Source organism: Xiphophorus maculatus, chromosome 11 (assembly GCF_002775205.1).
Source record: "Xiphophorus maculatus strain JP 163 A chromosome 11, X_maculatus-5.0-male, whole genome shotgun sequence".
NCBI lineage: Eukaryota > Metazoa > Chordata > Actinopteri > Cyprinodontiformes > Poeciliidae > Xiphophorus > Xiphophorus maculatus.
In genome coordinates, this window is record NC_036453.1 from 1,895,295 (window position 1) to 1,916,426 (window position 21,132).

Genomic DNA, 21,132 nt, shown 5'->3' on the forward strand with positions numbered 1-21,132 from the left:
CCGTCTATTAGAAGCAAGTGAGCTAAAACTTTCAGACAGAATGACACCATGTGGGGACTAAAGCAGCTCTGGTTTCTCTCCTTAAAGCTGCAGTACGTAACTTTTAGAAAGAATATGTTTTTATATATATATATGTTAAAACTGTCGCCATCTTGTGACGGTTTGTTGTGAGAGAATCTGTAAAGGATGGATCTCATCCACCTCCTCTCTAACCTACTTTTGCCGTCTGAAGAAATGCACCACTTCTGACCTAAAACAACCAATCAGAGTCAGGAGGAGGGGCTTAGCGCTGTCAATCAACCACATATGCTCACTGTTAAATGTGCTAATGGTGGAGAAAGAACTCACGGTTACAGGAAAACTGTTTATCTGCTGTCATTGGTGGCTGTGCCAACTAGCCTGATCATTCACAACAGGATATACTATACAGCACAGAGTGATTGACAGCGCTAAGACCCTCCTCCTGGTTCTGATTGTTTTTTTCTGGTTAGCGCAAGGAGACGACAGAGATCACGACATTGTGACAGTTTCAACAAATTTGTATGTAACTTTTTCTAAAAGTTTGTAACTTTGTATGTAACTTTTTCTAAAAGTTACATACTGCAGCTTTAAAAAGCAGTTGAAGTAAACAGCCGACTGTGTTACAGGTGAAAGGTCATAGAAGTAGACGAGCTGTGAGCCATACAGAGAGCTGCATGATGGGTCTGACTGGACAGTCTGGACACACAAAGCACACCAGGAGAAACCAAGACATTTTTGCAACAAAAACAATAAATAAAGGGCACAACAGAACAACAAAAAGAAAACCAAGACGTGGTACAATTATAGAGTAATATTCATATCAATTCTTCTACAACCAAAGACAACAAATGTAAAGATTCACCCCGATCTGACGACAGGCTTCCAGGATGCAGGACATCCTGGGACATTTAAAGCAGACTGAGCTACATGGTTTACAGTAAGAACACTTGATGGGGACGGCTGCTCGTCTTTCCCTCAGCTGTGACCCTGCTTAAGGCAAACGCAGAGAACAGCGGAGGAATAAAACACACATGGAACCTCATCCTGGGTTTAGACTCAACTCAATATCAATGAGCTTTTATCTTCACTTAGTAGCAGATTATTTGTTTTCTGACCATAATAGTGAGATTAGTACGGGTGAACTGATTGCAGTAACTGGACAATTACTAGTCTTTAAAAAGCCTCACCCGTCGATTCTGAAGTAGGCCGATATTGATTTTATTTTCACTGAAATGTTTGCTAAACGTAGTAATAAAATCATTCAGTTGGTAACAGTAGGGTCACCATTAACTGAATGTGCAGACGTGACCTGGTGGGCGGCTCGGTCTATCAAAGAAGAACAGAAGAGGACATTGGCTGACTAGGTTTTGAGGTACAGTAGGTCAGATCAGTGGAAAAGATCAGCTTTACAAGTAAGCATCCACCGATCACTGATCTCCCAAAATGAAGGAAATCGGGACGAATTCATCGGTGTAGCCCTAGTGACTAGTTTCCAGCTCTTAGTCTTCTGGTGTGTGGAAGGTTGGTTAATTATCATGACCACAATCAGCACAAAACAAAAGCCTACAGATAACTGATGTGGCTTCATTTATGAAATTTAAACAAAAAGATTTGATAAATTTCTGCAAAGCATTAGCAATAATGAAAGAACAGCTTAGTGGAGACAAAGACAAAGTGTAAAAATCTCCCCAATAAAGATAATCACCAAAGTTAATTCTGATATTTCCCACCGAAACTAAGTCGAAAGAAAAAGGACACGATGGAGTCTTTAAGGAGTCAGTCGTCACTTTGAGCATGCTCACAAGCACTACATCAGCCGCACAAACATTCAGAGGAAATCATGATCCTATTTACAGCAGCTCATTGGGAGTGCATCACAGAGTATCAAAGCAAAGAAAAGCTCGAATCAAAGAAGTACAAAGAGCTTGCCTGTCTTCATACCAGTTATAGTAAGATTCATTACAGTACACATGACTCCTCCTGGGGCTTCTTATTGGTTGGAGTGGAAATGAAAGCTGGGAGTCAGAATCCCAGGTTTCCAGATCCTGCTGTGGTTGGTGGGTTTCAGTGGAGGGTATGGCTTGTAACGCTGTTTTATGCATACACAAGGTAACCTTTTAGTTTTGATTCTTCTTTTTTTGTAATAACAGACCATAGTCCTTGCTGTTCTCCTGGGATTCAAACAAGCAGCAGCTTTTATAGCTCTTCATAATCCCCATCGTCTCTTTTGACGGAGCCGGTGCCTCCACCCAGAAAGTCCTCCAACTCGTCCACCTCCGTTTTCTTTGAGCGAGATTTCTTCTTCTTTTTCTCCTTGTCGTCTACCGCTGCCGCTTCATCTTTTTCCTTTTTCTTGTGTTTGTGTTTCTTCTTGCTCTTCTCCTCCTCCTGTGTACAAGGCATGACATTCACAAAAAAAAAAAGTTTTTAACAATATAAAGACGGCGACTCTTTCTAATCCTTATCCCAACCAACATTCAAAAGCCGGTATCTTCAGAAACTAGCTTCAGCCAGGTCAATTTATAAATAATGATCAGCATCATCAGCATAATGTTGGATACTAAAAACAGAACATTACAACTTATGTTGAAAAATGTGGAGGACACATCATGATTATGTAAAATATGATCTCTTTCCTCATCAACAAATTAGGCAGATTCTCTGACCTTTCTTCCTATATTTCCTTGTTAGACACGTTTTTTTAAGATTTTTTTTCTGGGGTTGGATGCTTTGTAAATGTTATATAACCATACCAGTGTGGACTTCTTTTTATAACAGGGAGCATCTTAATGGCATCTGAAAAGCTAAAAGTATGCCTGAACTACAGCCACAGATCCCAGATGTGTAGAAAGGGAGGCAGAGGAAGGTGGAACCGCCTTCTCTATGGATCGTCACGGGGAACCTGAGCTCTGTCGACCAGCCAAAGCAAGCAGCACACTGAGGATTACCTTGCTGGATTCCTCTGATAACGTTAACATATTTCAACCTGTTTTATTATGTCAAAAACAGCAGAAGACACAAGTAGAAACTTCAGAAATTAGCTATATTACAAGAAATGACCACAGAGCTGGAGCATCCTCCTCCATATGACAGAAACCTGTCGTAATCAGATCTGTTGTGTTACAGCCCGCAGCATCAACACTGAAGTATTTTTCAGTGAATTAAATTTAATTGAAACAAAGTCTGTCTGGATGGGTTGGTGTGAAACCTGGAGGAAATATTTGTTGCTTATTGTGATTCCATACCTCCACCAGAGCAACAATAATTTTAGTCACAATATTGGCAGCCACTAGTGTTGATCAAAAATACAGCTAGATGTGTGAGGATGAACTCAGATATACATCAGATAATCTATACTACCAGTATAACACCAGTACCTCCTTGCTTTTCTTCTTCTTTTTCTTCTTCTCTTTGGACTGCTTGCTTTCTTTTTCTAGAAGAGGACAACACACACATCAGAGGACAAAAACATGTTTTATAAAAAATGCTTCTGATACACACATGTTAGTTCAGGTACTAAATGCGTCAGAGTTATTTGGAGCGACTGTCTGAAACACCTACACTGTTCATCTAGCACTTCCTGTCGCTGACACTCCGTCAACATGGTGGTGAACAGATCTGTGAGAATCACTGGTTTCTATAACAACCAGTTCTGATCTGTTTCCATGCACTTGTTTTTTATGTATTTGCATTAATATTCCATTAAGATTATATCAGTTGAAAATGTTTTCAAAATTAAAGTATTATTGTTTATCACAATAATTTTTGAGACTTTAACATCCTGCAAAACTGCTCTTATGGTGACAGACCTAATCACACGGTTCATAAAAAGTTGTGTGTTGTTTGAACATATTGAATCCAAAGCTCTTCTGTAAAATCACCAACTACAATTTCCCCCAAACGCTGCATACATAGCCACTCCAAGTAGGTGGGACTTGTTGCTCTAATGCCTGAATAAGGCGGAATCGTCTCTTCTGATTGGCTGACAGATGATGAGTGCTAGTCCCATGGCTGAAGTATGAATGCATCTCATTTAACCGTTTCCAGCCATCGCTGCCATGATTTCTAATTATTATTTGCATGAACAAACTCATTTGCATGAACAGCAATTTTGAAATTGTGTTTTTTCAATATCAGTAGAATATCTAAAATGTTTTGCACACATTTGTAATAAAAACGCAGCAACTGTCAGGACAATCAGGATGGAGCAAAGTGTTATAAATATCACTAGTGAGTGACTCGTGCTATACATCCATAATGTTAATGCAGACCATGTAAACCTGATCTTACTGGTTATAATGGCAATAATTAGACTGGCACTGTTATTAAGCAGGTAATCCTAAACAACTGGTGTTGGTATTGGAGATAAAGAAATGTTGAAGAGTACACCCTTAGTAAAAAATAGTAAGAAAGTAACAGCAGCATTTTGTCAGCTCAAGTCTCAGCATTATGACACCAACAGATAGTAAACTATGGAACAAAGATCAGTGAAATGACAGGGAAACAAACTACACAGCTGTGTCCTGACTTGCCTTCCTGGTCCTCACTGCTGTCCTTTGCTGCTCGAGGTTCTTCTTGGATCCCCAGGCCAAACAGGTCAGCATCATCCTTGGGTTTGAAGGAAATCACAGTGGGCTTCAGCGGAACTAGAACCTTGGATAACTGCGTGTCCTCGTCAGAGAGGTCGGACAGAAGCTCATCTCTGACCGGAAAGGTGTCCTGTGCAAAATCAAAACAGTCCAACAACTAATGTTACAGGGAAATTCAAATTAAATTCAGTTTTTAGGGGGTTTCAAGCGTTATTAATAGGAATGTATAGGTATGATAAATAAAAAAATATTAAGTTTTTCTACCTCTCAAGAAATAAATTGAATTTCCATAACAGAATGACACAAATTAAAAGTACAATTTATTGTAGATAAATATTTCTTGCCGCTATGTTGAAAATGTTTTTTAAAATATTTTTACACAAATATAGACATCTCAGAAGAAAATAAATATATTTTTATAATTTTAAGAATAGAAGTTAAAATTGTAATTCTATGGTGGGTATTTCTCAAAAGTAAGTTTTCTTCATGTAAAATTTGTGGCTCTAAGCAAGTTTCATTTAGCTGAACTGAGGGCTGCAGACCCTTGGTTTAGATGACTTAAACTCTGTTTTTTTAAAAATTTGCTTTTGATAACCTTTGCGATTTTCGGGGTGTCTGATGCTTCCGACTCAAAGTCCGGGTCATCCATGACAAAAGAGAGCATCTGCTGGGCCACGGGAGCCTCGGGGTCTGTATCAGAGTCCTCTGCTCTGGGTGTGCTTCCCTTTTTCCGGGCCTGCTGTCGAGCCGGGGGCTCCGCAGCTGGAGTAAGGGTCAGGGAGATTGGTGCTGTGGTCTGGACTTTGAGCTCAGGAACTTGAGACGTCACCTTTGGTTTTGTGAGCTGAATAACTGGCCTGAAAGAAAAACACAAGCGGATGAGTGAAATTCTGTTAGTTCAAATGAAAACTTAAACGCTTAACAATATTTACTTCTTATCTGTTCTGAGCTGGTTAACGTCCAAGCTAGATGTCCTAATCATATCTGTATGACTGTTTGTTTTTTTCTGCAGAAGTGATTATTATCCCCATGTTTTATCTGCGTTATCAAATGCCATCAAGGTTGCATGCAGTTAAGAAGTCGTTGCCAAAAGATCTTGTCATGTGTTTTCAAATCAACTCTTAAAGCTGCAGTATGCAACTTTGATGAAAAAAAATTTTTTTTAGATATGGTATGAGGCAGCCAGTTGAGGAAAAAAAAAATTGAGCTCCTCTACCTTCACCCAGTCATCACTAGGTGATCTGCTATGTTGCAGCCAGCACTGGCTGTCATTAATGTTAATAGTTAGCATGACCACCGATGATGGTACATCAATATTTATCCTGCAACAGTAAGCCGCTTCTTGACCAAGAGCACATTTAGCAGGGGAAACAAGAGGTTGACTGATGGCCCCCTCCTTCTGGCTCTGATTGGTTGTTTTTGATCAGATTGGTGGATTTCTCAGACTGCCAATAGTAGTTCAAAGAGGAGGTGGATGAGATCCACCTTTTCGCAAGATATCTATCACGACCAGAGGTGCAAATGTAATTGTTTTTACTGGCCACTCAAACGTTTGAGTGTTTTTCTTTTTTGTGTGTGTAGCATGTTCCTTGATAACAAACCCCTCTGCAACACTGCAAGTGTTGCAGTTCCCATCTTGAAATGAAAGTGGATGTCAAAGAAACTGCTAGAGATGACTTTCCAGTGTTTTACAGAATATACTGTTTATATAAGAACATAATTATTCCCATAATAAGACCATATACCCATGTTAAATAAAGAGCTCTTCAACAAAGTAGCAGCTTAAAAATAAGTCTTGTAATCATTTCCTGTGTTGAACATTTCCACATTGTGGCTGCAACTCAACCAGATATTATTCAGTGAAGATCTGTCTCTGGTCATTATTAAATTATTATTAATTATTGTTATCTGTGGTGGAATTGGTCTAGGTCTGTTTATAAAGACTTCTGTATTTGAATAAATTGTGTGGTTGAATTCTAGTTTCTGCTGAGTTACTGAAAAATAACTTACGCTTTCAGATCAGGTTCACTGTCCCAGTCCTGGTCCTGTGTGACTGTGGGGGCCCCCTGCTCAGCCTCCTCCTCATCGCTGGTCAGAGAGATGTCCTTACTGTGGGGCTGGGCCTTCACCTGGGGGAGGCTGGGCTCGCTGTCGTCGGGATCCAGCTCATCCTGGTAGCCGGAGACCATCGGGTTTCCTCGGTTTTCTCCATCACTGTTTTACGACAGGACAAACCTTCTTCACATTATGTTCAACTAGTGAGTGCGATGATTTCACTCAATGCCACCTTTACAAGCTGTAACCCAACAAACAGTCATTATGGGGACGGAGCAGAGATGTTGATCCAGACAAGCGTTTGTTCATTATATGAACGTTAGAGAGAAGCTATAGTGTTAATAGATCTCACTGAAATGTGAAGGTTTGTTCTCTGCTTTAACATACGGCCTAAACTCAGACTTTGGTAAATCAAAACTGATAGTAATAAGTTAAGTGAGTTAAGTAGGTTTTAACTCGGGGATAAAATGTGTTGTTTTTACAGCTGATTTACTTATGTCTGACCTGGAAGATAAATTGTCCCAGTAATTATTGCGATAATCAATAACATTGTTGTTTTGAGACAATTTTCAAGTAGTAGAATAATTCAAGTTCATTCCCTCGAAGCCTAATGAACTTTAACTTTCTAAAGAAGACTTTTCAGTGGAAATAGACAACATTTTAAATATCCAAAACATGACAACCAAAAACAATTAATAAAGTGAAAATAAAGCCCGGCCGGGCTCCATGGGTAAAAGCCCAGCCACCAGGCCCTCGCCAACGTGCCCCACCTCCAGGCCTGGCTCCAGAGTGGGGCCCCGGTGACTCGCGTCCAGGCAAGGGAACATTAAGTCCATTGTTATAACTCATCATAAGGGGTCTTCAGGCTGCGCTTAGTGTGTTTCCTCACTGAGGACCTGTCTGCCTTGGGTGACCCTACCAGGGACATAAAGCCCCAGACAGCATAGTTTCTGGGGTCACTGGGACACTCAAACCCCTCCATGAAAAGGTGGAAGCCCATGGAAAGGGCTGTCACCTTTTCATAATAAAATGACAAATCTGTCAAGGGTTTTTCCTCAAAACCAGTTTCATGTAGCTAGTGCTAACCTTGTGTTATCACTGTCCAATTTGTAGCTGCTGACCAAAGACACTTCACTGTTGGACCACAGGAAGGAACCGCTGACACCAGGAGCTAGGGGCGGGCTTATGGAGAGCAGCAGCCAATCAAAATTTTATCAGAACCTTGTTTAAAACAACGGTGTCATAAATGAATAAATGCCATTTACCTGGTTTTACCAGTATGAGCAGATAGCATTATGGATTTTAATAAAAGTAAAGATATTCTCAAAGCACTTAAACAACCAACTAAATGAGTGGTTTACAGTATAGACTGTCTGCCCTTCAAAGATCAGCGACCATGCATGACATTTAAGTAAAGTCTAGACTATAAGCTGCTACTTTGGAGTTCATTAGGTAAATGTTTTTTTGCATTTTAAAAAAGGGAATTTTCTTTTATACGAGTTTGTGTGAGGCAATAACATTTAATCCAAGACAACCGAGGTAAGCTGATTTAAAGCCAGTGAGCTTCTCACCTGTCGCTGTCCACAGCTGCAGCCGGGGCGGGTTGGGGAACCTTGCTCTTAGATGGGACACCGTCTTCCAGGAAACTCTTGTCCAACCTTTCATCTGGCACAAAATCATCCACACTCTGCACCTTAGCGGGACACACGGGGGCAGGAGGGTCTTCTGAGGAAGACATTTGGACAATCAAGAACATGAGCTGCACTCCAGTTTGTCCCAGTGTTCAAAAGTTCCCATCACAACATTTCCTCATCTAGAACAAAGCCTCAACAAAGCTGGGGGAAAAAAAAATCACATGACATTCCAACTTCAGTAAGGCCTTTGATTCTTAGGAATGCTCTGCATTTTCTAACTGCCAAGTCTGAAATCTCATGACTAATTACTAGGGTTCTTTCATTTATGGCTAAATCCATTCAGATTAGGATTTTAAAATATTTAGGTATACAGAAATAAGGTAGGTTTATATAGAGATATGTTGTCAAATAAAATCTAATCTGGCATTTATATTATGTTTCAAGGTAATTAGGTTCTAAAAGTGACGCACACTCTCTATAGGAAACATGTAGGTTGTGATCTTTACGGGAGTGAATCTAAAACTGAAAGAACAACAAAAACACAAACATATGTGGTGCCTTGCAAAATTATTCAGATCACTTAAACTTTCACAAATGTTGACATATTTTTATGTATAAGACCATAACAATGAAGTGGACAACAGCAGAGAGCCACAACCGCAGAGATCTGCTGGGAAGAAGAAAGAGGAAGAAGAAAGAACCGTTGAGATCCAAGAAAAGTTTTGTTTGCATCCAGGCAGGTCCAGAATACAGAAATAATCTGTTAGAATATGTTAGGATATGAACATGTGATTAAGGTATGATAAAGTGAGACAGAACAAATCTTGTGTTTACAAATGTTTTGTAAAAAACAACAAAACAGTTATTTAAAAAATCTGATTCAAAATAGATAATCATATTAGGTCAGGTATCGTCATGAAATATCTGAAAATAAATCAATTTCATATTCTCAATCAGCAGTGATGTGAATATTCTATTCTTCCATAACTATGAATCTGACGTGACATTTTTAAACATAATGTAAACAATATCCAGTCATAAAATGGATACTCCTTCTACGTCCCTTTATCTCATCAGAGATGCTCCTCTTCTTTTTGACAAACATCCCATTTGAATGTAAAATATTACACTTCAAACGTAACTTAATATGTAGGTAGATCTCAGCAAATTAGAAAATTGTGAAAAACTTCAAAATTTTCTGTCACTCATGCCGGAACTAGATAGGAACAGATGCGCAAGAGAGATTGTCAGTCTTTCCTTTAGCACTTCCTGTTAGATAACCCTAACCAAATTAAAAATAAGGTTTCATGTACATTTGATAAAGATGGCCATTAATCTGTAATCCTCGTATGACTGTGGGATGGTCCTTCACTCTTGAAGTAGATTATTATTTGCTGTGCATTCTTATGTTTGATTAATTCTGCTTATTCTCATTACTCTTAATCAGTACCGAGTGCACATATATATTAATTTGATTAATAAATGTGTACTTTAATTCAGTTTGTAGATCAATGTGATTTTTCTCCGTCTGTGGATAATGTGTTTTAATTTCACTGAAACAGATTCGATTCATGGGCTTATAATAATTGATTATTCAACAGGAAAGGAAGATAGATGTGTAAATGGTGAACCTCACGAGACTGACTATTATTATTAAGGATGCACAATGTTAGAAACGCTTAGGATTAGAATATCAATCTGTTTTTTTTGTCCTCAGTTGCGCCTCCATCACTCTGACCTTCAGCATGTTGGCCAATGTCATTGTGTCTGATCTGAACATCTGCTGTCCTGAGACTGTCTAGCCAGATACATATAACAGTTATGACCAGGCTTATCTAGTTAGAAACATATTTTCAGAAGTTTTCAGCTTTTGTTCCATTTTCCTATAACACTAAAAGATTGAGTTATTTTTGCCTTTGTTATGGAATCATCTGTGAACCCTGAGCTCTTGTGGAATTAAACCATGCATAAATATAAGTAGGAGGGTTTTCTTGTCAGGCTTGACATTCACACAGAAATGTGTAAGACAGCAATAAATAAATATCTGAGAATGTTTTATTTCAGCATTAATAAAGACCAATGTAAATGATGTTTTTTCTAGTTATTACAGTTAAAAGATGCAGTTAATCAGTGCTGCGCACACAGCTAGTCACCTCACCTCCTCGTCACCATCATAGTACAGCTCCAGGCTTAACAGACCTAGAGCTGCATGCCAGTGCCATGCTATGTGTGCAACTCACAAAATGTATGCTAAAATACTAGAAGGGTTGTACTGAGTAGTAGTTTCTATAAGGAGCTCAGCAGATGAGCAGTTCCACCAGATTTTTGCAAATTGCTGTTGCTGCTAGTCTGAAGGAGCTGAGTGGTGGAGATACGGGGCAGGGCTGCTATAACCATTTTAGTTAACAGGCCGATGAACATGAATAAATAAGAACCGACTTTCTGTTCATTACTAGTAATTGTACAAGTTTTCACAGGTGGAACAGCCAGCCTCGTCAGTTTAAACTTGTCCATGTGAGGTTTAAGCAGGGCCAGGAATGATCCACTGCTATAGTGAGAAGTGGCTGAGTAGAGCATTAATGATGAATAAGCAAACCTGGGTAACTTTGCTCACCTGGTGCAGCAGCAGGGGCCTCAGTAGCAGGAGATGAACCAAACCAGCGGGAGATGAAACCGCGTTTCTGGGGGCCTGAGACCCCAGGCGCAGCTGATGATTGCTGGTGTTCAGGTGATTGAAGTGGAAGTTTCGCCTCAGCCATAGGGGAGGTCGCCCCACTAGCCACTGCAGTAGGGGGTGCAGGGGAAGACGCAGATACAGACGGAGACTGAGGAAGCATCTGGGAGGGTAGCGGAGGCTGTGGAGTGCTGGGGCTGGAGCTGCCAGTGGAAGCACCGCTGGGGGGAACGATTGGGGACTGGGAGCCAGAGGAGGGGCTCTGACCGTTGGCTGGACCAGGGGAGGCGTAGCCTTTACTGCGAGACTCCAAGTTCTCCAAGAAGCTGGAAAGTTCATACAAGAAATTTCACAAGAAAAAAAAAAAAAGAGTTGTCAAGACAACTTTTGTATGTGTTGTCTATGTGACATTACAAAAAAATCCTAAACTTTCTCTTGTTTGTTTCCCAAACAGACTAAAGAAAAGTAATTTTCACTATGAATGATCCATCACAAAGACCTGCATGCATCTAGACAACACTTAAACGTCAGCATCAGATGTTCCAGGTGGAACAACAGCTGTGCTGCCATCAACCATAGCAACATTCAGAGTGTCAAGACCACACCTGTGCTCTATTTTTATCCCTAACCCTCAGAACAGAAACAGCTCCCTCTAGTGGCTCTGCTGCTCAATGCACAATCAAAAGGGAAAGAAACTGCTGTACATCTCATAGTTCTGGTCTTCAGTCTCCTGCTGGACAGTAAGCTCCTCCAGGGTGGCATCCATGTCCAGCTGGTTGGTCTCCAGTTGTCTCAGGAGGGTCTCTCTCTGCACACACACATACATTTATTTAAATGTAAATGATCAAATACAGCTATAGGTAATATATTAATGACTGAATCCTTCTAAATTTGACTAATCCAACTATTGCTGGGAAAATGCTAAAAGCTAACCTGCAGCTGTAGGAAGGGGATATTGAAAAACCTGTGCAGATACTTCAACCCAAAACCATTCTTCATAGAAGACTCAGCATAGTGGATGTAGGATGATCCCATTGGTCTGTAAAAAACATGAGTTATTTATCCAGTAGATCTTAAGAGTTCATTCAGACTATTATTGTCATCTGTGTGCTGCAGAACCCCCCCGCCCCCAACTCAACATTTACACTTGCACATGAAAAAAAGCTTCTAACCGATGCGCAATTGTACAATCGTACAACTTTGAAAAGCAGAAGCGGAGCCTCCTGAACAACCAACAAGAATGCAGCAAGTCGTTTCTGGATAGTATTTAAACAACAAAACATTTGTCTTTTCCAGCAGCCATTGTACAGCGCAAACAGCAGCAAAACCAGCTGGACCTTCTAGGTTGCTAGAAGCTGTGCTTGGATGGGGTTGCTAGGCAACACTGCAGTGCTAGCTGATTGTGACTTAACAATTGGAAGGTTTATAAAATGGCTCATTTTCCAAACCCCAAAAAATATAAAGTTATTCCCAAAAAAAGGTTGTGTGTTTTTTTAAGACACCCAGCCGATTTGAGAAGCAGCTGAGACCCAAATGGAAGGATAAAAACATGCAAAATGTTAATTTTGCTTTAAAGGTCTCCTTTAATACAATCAATCAAGCTATTGAGTTTCTCCAGGTAGATCTCAAAACATTACCTGTTTAGTCCTGCAATAAAGTCTCTTATATCATCGGGGAGAATGACACGATGTTCCCCCATGTCCCTGTGGTTTCCCAGGACACAAACCGGAACATGGGTGGGTACTTTAGGCAGTTCTCTCAGGATGTAATTGAAAGTCCTGGAATTTACAGAATCACAGAATAACATTATTTAGCAGGTGAGAGCAAGAAAACAACAAACCCTGAGTAACACTTATGATTGCCCTGAAAAGAGTCATAAAAACTTTATTCCATAAATGTTTTTGACATTGGAACCATTTTAGAATCAAGTCAAATACAAATTCTGAAATATATAGATTAGTCAAGCTTGGATACACCACTCCTGACCAAAAACAACTAATCAGAGCCAGGAGGAGGGTCTTAGCGTTGTCAATTCACCTTATGTACTTGCTGCTCAATGTGTTAATGGCAGAGAAATAACTTGGCGCTACAGGGAAACTGTTTATCCACTGCCATCGGTGGCCATGCTGCTAACCTGAGCATTCATGACAGGCTGTGCTAGCTGCAGCATAGCAGAGGGGAGGGCATAAGCAGCACTACAAAGATGTTACAACCCGCCTCGTGGCTCCGAGTGGTTGTTTCCGGTTAGCACTGGAAGAAGGAAAAGGAGCCGGATTTTTTCACAGATTATCTGTCTCATACCAAACTGTCACAACATGGTGACAGTTTCAGCAAATATGTAAATTTGTTATCAAAGTTAAGTACTGCAGCTTTAATACTTCAGAACTTCACATGATTCAAATACAATAGAACCTTTTCTGTTCCTGCAGAGAGTCACATGAAAGAGTTCTCTGATTATTGTGGCTCACCACTGCTTTGTTATGTCAAACATCATGATGACACCATTGCAGTTCTTGTACACATCCAGGAACTCTGCATCCAGGGCCACCTCATCTGACTGCAACACAAACATTTAGAACAATTTAACAATCACACATCCTGGTAGTGAGCCTGACCACATGACAGCCGTGTGATAATCACCTCTTGCGGCTCATTCTCCAGTTTCAAGTTGTCTCCGCGCCGTTTGCCTTTTCCTGAAAGAACAAAGACACAAGTTAAGACAATAAGAGAGGGAAGTCAACATAAGGTTTTAAAGTCTTCTGCCGTCTGTTAGTTTGCAAGTGTTTCATCATGACTAAAGCAAGCACAGCAATTCATCCGCTTTTCTCTGTGAAAAGCTCCCTGCTCACAGTAGCCTTAGCATCAAGCCAGGGCTCACACACAGCGGATGTTCAGCCTCTACATGGCAGAAGAAAAACAAATAAACAGCAGTCCTGAGCACAGCAAAACCTCGACTCTACGGACTTTCAGATTAAAGTGGGAGGAGCCAGGGCACACCCAAAGCACACACGGGTTTCTATGCATTACAGTCACGCTCACCTCCACCTTCAGGAAGAGGGTATTTTTGGCCTGAGATGAGTGCAAGAGAGGTGTAAGAAAGACAACATCAAGACTGAGGACAGAAACGAACCAGCACACTGAGCACAATTCAATAAAACATCAACATCTCATAGATGAGTTCCCTCAGTCAAAATGCCTCTGAGCTGATGTCAACACTTACCTTTGTCCACCACGTCCCACACCTCCACCTTCACTATGTCATCAGTGGCTGAGCACAAAACAAAGATTGGACTCATTAGTATTGTTTTAAGGAACAAAGGAAGGGATTACAGAAACATGGGGTTTATTTGACTTTAATATGAATTAACTATACTGGAGCAGGAACATGTCCAATACATACACGTACAGACAAACAGCCTCTAGGGCAGGGGTGTCAAACTCCAGTCCTCAAGGGTCTGTGTCCTGCAATTTTTAGATGTGCCTCTGCTGCACCACACCTGAATAGAATAATTAGGTCACTAGTAAGGCTCTGGAGAACTGATCTACACAAGGAGGAGGTGATTAAGCCATTTCATTCCAGTGTTTGTACCTGTGGCACATCTAAAAACTGCAGGACAGCGGCCCTTGAGGACTGGAGTTTGACATCTGTGCTCTAGGGAATACACGGACTGCTGTTCAGTTAGTGATGCTAACCATGCTAAGTGCTAAAATAAAAGGCACAAGACTGCTTAAAATGTGATATGTCTTATCATTTAGTTTCTTTAATTAATGTATTTAAATTTAATTAAATTAGGCATACACCTGAGTTAGTTGTTCCACTGGAGTTAGTGACTAGGGTTAAGTCATTGCCACTGATACTAGTATAAATAATTCATCAGTGCTCATGGTAGAAAACAACGATTTAGCTGCTGCTGCTGCTAATTAGAGCTCTGAAGGAATGGACAGGTCACAGCCTTTCAAATTCTATTCAACAGTACTTTATTGATCCAAAACAGAAATTAACTGTGTATGTGTAAATCATTTAATCAAAGAGTTATTGTAGATGGTGGTGCCTGTGGGTAGGAAAGACCTCCTGTAGCAGTCTGTATAACAACAAATTTGAACAAGCCTCTGACTGAAGACACTGTTTTTTCTATGACAATCTTATGAAAAGGATGGTCAGTGTTGTCCATCCATTTCTTTTATATTAAAAACTCAGAGAAACAAGCACTACTCACAAAAAGTCAGGGATGAACTCCAGGATGAACCTAAAAATTCCAGGTTCTCTAAACCTTTAGTGCACATGTCCAGCTCTTCAAAGCTTCAGTACGTTTTGCACAACTTGCTGTTCTCTAATGAGGAGCTTGGATTAACAACATAATCCAAAACAGGTGTTTGATCCATGAAATCACCAATACGATCCCTGGTTCAGTCAGAACTGGTATTTATAGAGCTCTTTTCATTATGCTGTTCATGTTGTGACATTGGCTGCCCTACAACAAGAGGGAAGCCACGCCTCAGCAGACAATAAGTCAACTTGTAAAGAACAGGAGACGTCGTCAAGATGGAACTGATGCTCAACGTCACATGACATGTTACAGAGACCCTGACAAGTTTTATTATGGTGTACCCACCAGCAGCTGTATTCCCATTTACCATATAATTGCACGAATTGGAATTACAAAAATAAATATACTTAAAAAAAAACCCTCACATTTTAAAAAGAAAAATTGTGCCAGGATGAGGTGGTTTTTTCAGCCGTATCAAAATGATCGGATTTCGAAAAACACTTATTTTGCATAACAAGAATGATGGAACTGCATGTTTTTTAAATGACTTATATGAACAAACTTATTCACATGGGATTTTAATTGTGTTACTTAGTTAATGGAAACTCTGCAATTACAAAATTGTGTTGTTGTTTTTTTTTGAATAGCAAAAAAAATAAATAAATCAACAAAGTTTAGCACGCATTTGCAATGGAAACACAGCTGTTGATGATGGTTTTTGTTTCAACACATCGAGATGAGGAGATCATTGCTGCTTTTACTGAAATGACCTACTTTCATCATACAATATCATCATAGTGTGAACTTTTTCGAAATTTCACCTGAAAGCCAAACAACCCAAACTTCTTATGAGTAGTGTCCCATGTTTCTGTGAAGGATCTCTACCTGAAACAATAAGTGGTGGAGAGGGGAAATCTATCCTGGCTAAGGAAGAAACTAACACTCTCTAAATGGTTGCTAGCTCTGATGACCTGTTGACATGTTTTACCTTGATATGGAGCCACTGGAATAAAGCACCAGGCACAAACAGCAGATGTCAAAACTTTATCCCAACAGGAAGGTAACAAAGGCAGCATCCTGGAAATAAAAACTATCTATGATAGTCAAAGAAGATGTGACTTACTTTTGTAATTCCAGTGAATACTTGTGACCTGGATCTCCTGAGTGGGTAAGTACTCCTCCACAAACTTCTTCCCCTGCAGTCGGTGCCATAAAGTACTCTTCCCAGTATTTCTGTCTCCTCGGATGACTATTTTCACTTAAGTGGGGAAAAAACAAACAAACGTCACGGTAGTTGCAGCACCATCTTTGGCAAAGAAGGAAACTTTGCTCAACATATTTGACACATTCGTCTTACTGTTATATTGGACCCCTTTGGCGAAGCGCCTTTGCAAACTTTGGTTCATTGACTGCAGTCCTGCTGGAATGGTTTTCTCCCGGAGCTGCCCCGGCTCAGATCCCACCAGTTTCTTCAAAGCTGAAAACATTTTTGAGGTCTCAGGAGGCGTAGAGGGGAGTAAAATCACTGAGACGCCACTTAATGAGATTCCTTTTGTAAGAACAGAAGGAGCAGTGTAGAACCGTGTCCTTATAGCTGAGAAGTTAGGGCTCCATGTTTAGAAAGAGGTCAAACAAATTATTATGGATCAAGTTTGACTTCTGTTAAATCTGACTGGATGTTCCTTCTTGGTCATCAGTGGTGGGAATCAAGAACATCGTCATCTGTGATTAGAAAAAAAAACAAAAAAATAAATTGTTGGTAATCACTGGTTATCACTTTAAAGACAAATCAAACCTTATTTGTCTAGAAGAGGTCTTTTCAGAGTTTTTGATCTTTCAGGAACTGATACGTTGCTTATAGCTACAGATTACTGCAATGCTTTAGAAAAATAAAGATCTAGGCATGAAAGCTTCTCTATTGTACATCAGGCCAAAATAAAAGGCTCAAATATATAGACACACTTGTATGTCTATATCTGAATGGACATTTGACCACCGGTTCTTTCAGAAATGTCAGGGGTAAATTAAATGGGGTAGTTTTCTGGACTGGACCCTTTGGGTTTCTCCTGAACATCCTAAATGATTTCCATTCATCCAAGATGGATAGTTTTAATCTTTGTCATTGTGGTGAAACATCAAAGTCATTTCATATACAGCTGTTTGAACTGGTAATCAGGAGTTGTTCAAAAATGACTCAAAAATACTGTTCCAGCTGATGTAAAACTGTAATTTTCATTGTCAAACATTGAATAGATTCCAGGGCAATTGGGCAACCCAAGGAGCGCCATCAAACAAATCTCTTTGTTTCCAAAAAAACCCACAAGCTGTGGTCAATCATGATCACTAAGAAGTAAACAGATGTTGGCTTTCTCAAGTTTAGGGAATTCCAGCACCTCAGTACCACTTATTTAAACTTTTAGGTGAATACATGCATATATTTCAGCCTGTATGTAGAATTTTGACCCTAGATGAATAAGAGAAAATTCACAGTAAAATCAAACTGGGACCCCAATTTCTATTTTTAAAAATCATAGGAGATGCATAATATATAATTATTTCACCTGCAACTCAAGTAAAACAAATCATGAAGCTTAAGCATTCTAAGGTTTTATGTATTTTTCCACTATGGCTTAATTTTCATTTACCAATAAAAGTATTGGTAAAGAATGCGTGGCTTTGAGTATTGGAGGTCAGATTTAAATCATCTGGGAGTCAAGTGAAGACATTCATTCGTACATCAAATGAATGTTCATGTGCGAGACCTGCACCTGTACTGAACAGTAATCATCTCTGATTAATCTGAATAGTAATCATCTCTGTACTGAATAGTAATGCATCCAAATATTTGCCCAGATGTATGGACTACTTTTGTTGTCCTTGATCCACACGCCTGAAATAAATTTAGTGACCAAGATGCTAAAGCAACTTAGTATCAGTGGGGATGTTCCACAATATAAAAATACAACACTTTCATTCATTTCCTTGCATCATGCAGCCTTAATATGCACTTTCTTTTCAACTGCACATCCTATCTATTACAAGAGGAAATCATGATGAAAAACATTTTCCGTGTCAGTGGTCAGGAGGATAGAGCTTAAATGCCTGGATGTGTAGCTGCAACTTCACAAAAATGACATCATGGCCTTTCGTTCATTCATCCAGATTGTTTGCATTAATCTTTTCTTGCATCTAAAACATTTTAGAAGATCAACCAAAGCAAATAAACCTCCCATAAATCGATATATATTTTTGCTGTATTTTAGCCAGAAGCCAGAGCCTACTTCTGTCACACAACGGAGAACACATGAGAGGCTCCACCGGGTAAGATGATGAGGTCAGCTGACCCTCTTCACAGCGGCTCCAGTGACAGTGTACTAGTAGGTGGCTCATTAACATATGATTAAATATTACAATTAAGACACATTAAGCTTACAGTTGTGATTCTTTGTTTATCTCTATTTTATATAAGTAATGGAGAGGACTAGTAGGTGGCTCATTAACATATGATTAAATATTACAATTAAGACACATTAAGCTTACAGTTGTGATTCTTTGTTTATCTCTATTTTATATAAGTAATGGAGAGGACACGATGTCCAGAAAACATCCTATCTCGATCATAACAAGTAACCAAATTAGTACAGTATTCATGTCCACTCATTTTAAAGAGACACCAACTCAATTTCAACCAGCGCTGATTGCTATGATATTAACACACTTCCTCGCCATTATTCACTTTCCTATTTTCACCGTCGTTCAGTTAGCATTAGCGGTCTATTCACTTCGCTCCGTTAAGTGAGTACTCTGCTAATTATACATTTATGGTTATAAAACCCAAATATGTATACTACGTACATTACTGGCTTCAAAAAGAGATGAGATAGCCAAGGTTACTACGTGCTGTTACCCTAGATAAAGGAGGTAACGTTATCCCCAGCTCAGTTTTAGCTAGCTCTTCCAGCCGCTGTATTATTAGCTTAGCGTTTCTAGCTCGCGGCTCCATAACAGCACACAGCAGCTGCCCTCAGCTCCGCTGCGTCGCCATTAATACTCACTGCTCTGTAATGAGGAGGGGGACCTGCATCTTTTTCTCAAAACATCTGTCAAACATCCATCCCGACACAAGGAAAGCAGCCACATTCCTTCGCAAAGACAGCGGGCACGCAGAGCTGGCATCAAGCGTAGCGCAAAACTCTGTAATGTCCGATAGGACCTTCAAAATAAGAGCAGGCATTTAAGTTTTTACAGAGATTTCAAGTTTACACATTATAACAGGTTTTTGTGGAAAATAACGGTGTTGCTTACAAAACATTAGGCACCACTTAAGTTTATAAGAATACAATATTATAATGAACTGTTTCCATTTAACTCAGTGATTTAATTGATGTACTGCAATTATTTTTGTTTTGTTTACTGTTCAATCTAGCTCACTGGTACAATTTTAATTCTAGAGCTAAATTAAAGTGTCTTTATCTAAACTTCTTATGAGTCATTACGGATAAAACAATGGGGAGAATCTTCTGCAGTGGTCTGATTTGCACTAAATCCGAAGAAACCTCTGACTGAAGACAGTCTGGGTCTGTCCCTTTGTGTAGACCGATATTGTGTCTCCAGTCCACTGTGTTTTCCAGGTGAATACAGAGATACTAACACTCCTTCAGCACATTTGCTTAAATTTGATAAGAGATGATTGTCTAAATCACAGGTGTCAAACTCCAGTCCAGGAGACACACTGCCCTGCAACTTTTAGATGTGTCTCTGCTGCACCACACCTGAATAGAATAATTAGGTCATTAAGGCTCTGGAGAACTGATCTATGCAAGAAGGAGTTAATTAAGCCATTTTGTACCGGTGGCACATCTAAAAACTGCAGGACAGTGGCCCTTGAGGACTGGAGTTTGACTCCCCTGGTCTAAATGGAGGTCAGAGGGGTCAGCATTGGGAGGTTATGGTGGGAAATTAGGTTTTGGGTGCATTACCATATTCCCCTTGTTAGTTTTGCTTGCAACAAAAACAAAAGCAGCTATGAATAGTTAAAATAGAAAAATATTTAGGGCTTTCATGGGTTGAAGTTTCTCTGACAGCTCTAAAACAACAGCATCACAGCACAGAGTGTGATACTGATCACAGGCTCAGTGATCAGTTAATGTTATTAAAGCATTAAAACATTGTTATTAAAGCATTAAAACATTGTTTTAATGCTTTAATAACATTAAAACAACAAGCTTGCATATAAAAACAAGATCTCTCTTTAAAAAACAACTGTAGGTCTGTGCCTAGAATATTCTTGGCTAAAACATGTTTGTTCTTCATTCAGTAAAGTTATTCATGGTGGGTAGAGTAAGCAGAGATTTTACTCAAGTAAGAGTAGTGATACTATAGTAATATTACTCAAATAAAGGTAAAAAGTACAGCATTAAAACTACTACTAAGAATACAATGTTTTCAAAAGGTTTCTCAAGTAAATGAGTAAATGTAACTAGTAACCACCTCTGCATGTAAATGCTGTGACAGCATAGAGTAAGTGCAAATGTCGGGCTATGAAAAATACATCTAAGACTGAAGGGAGAATAAAAAGCAGAATTACAATAAAGCTCTAGCTGAAATGACAGCTGGTCATTGAAAACAATTTTTCAACAAGAACACTATGAAACAGAAACCTCACAGAACAAGGTAAACTTAAATAAAGCTTAAATCTTCTGCCTGAAGTTCCAGAAATGCCAAAATAAACCAGAAGTTCAAAATAGATAGAGGGGACATTTTCAAGGAGGTTAAAGAAAGTGAACATTTTTTTTTTATTATTTTGGCTGATGAGACTATGAACATTTTTACTTTAAAATTGTCTTTGTTTTCTTAAAAGAGACAGTGATAAAATAATTTGTAAGTGTTTT

At 39.4% G+C, this 21,132-nt stretch overlaps 1 protein-coding gene across 3 annotated transcripts; it reads right to left on the reverse strand.

Moving 5' to 3' along the window:
• Positions 1-306: 306 nt before the first annotated feature.
• Positions 307-19,432, reverse strand: rabl6 (RAB, member RAS oncogene family like 6). Of its 3 annotated transcripts, XM_023342365.1 has the most exons (18): positions 19,297-19,432; positions 16,599-16,963; positions 16,365-16,499; positions 16,230-16,244; positions 14,194-14,241; positions 14,013-14,042; positions 13,614-13,666; positions 13,442-13,530; positions 12,611-12,751; positions 11,907-12,012; positions 11,678-11,781; positions 10,914-11,299; positions 8,237-8,390; positions 6,621-6,824; positions 5,206-5,467; positions 4,554-4,740; positions 3,399-3,454; positions 307-2,409 (listed from the first exon to the last, which is right to left on the reverse strand). In XM_023342365.1, exons 2-18 carry the CDS (start codon positions 16,726-16,728, stop codon positions 2,218-2,220), a joined length of 2,292 nt encoding a protein of 763 aa, XP_023198133.1. In that variant the 5' UTR covers positions 16,729-16,963; positions 19,297-19,432; the 3' UTR covers positions 307-2,217. The 3 variants fall into 3 exon arrangements, with proteins under 3 accessions (XP_023198133.1, XP_023198132.1, XP_023198131.1); XM_023342364.1 differs by lacking the exons at positions 14,013-14,042; positions 16,230-16,244 and having other exon boundaries at positions 307-3,454; positions 8,237-8,387; XM_023342363.1 differs by lacking the exons at positions 14,013-14,042; positions 16,230-16,244 and having other exon boundaries at positions 307-3,454.
• Between the last annotated feature and the right edge of the window lie 1,700 nt (positions 19,433-21,132).

What these genes read in the sequence shown, in the direction of transcription:
- rabl6 (XM_023342365.1), bottom strand. Translation starts at nt 16,728, where the DNA reads ATGTTTTCAGCTTTGAAGAAACTGGTGGGATCTGAGCCGGGGCAGCTC. An exon ending in TTTGACATAACAAAGCAGTG is followed by an intron (nt 12,752 to 13,441) that starts GTGAGCCACAAT and finishes TGTAAATTCCAG; the next exon opens with GACTTTCAATTACATCCTGA. An exon ending in GGCCCCTGCTGCTGCACCAG is followed by an intron (nt 8,391 to 10,913) that starts GTGAGCAAAGTT and finishes TGTCTTCCTCAG; the next exon opens with AAGACCCTCCTGCCCCCGTG.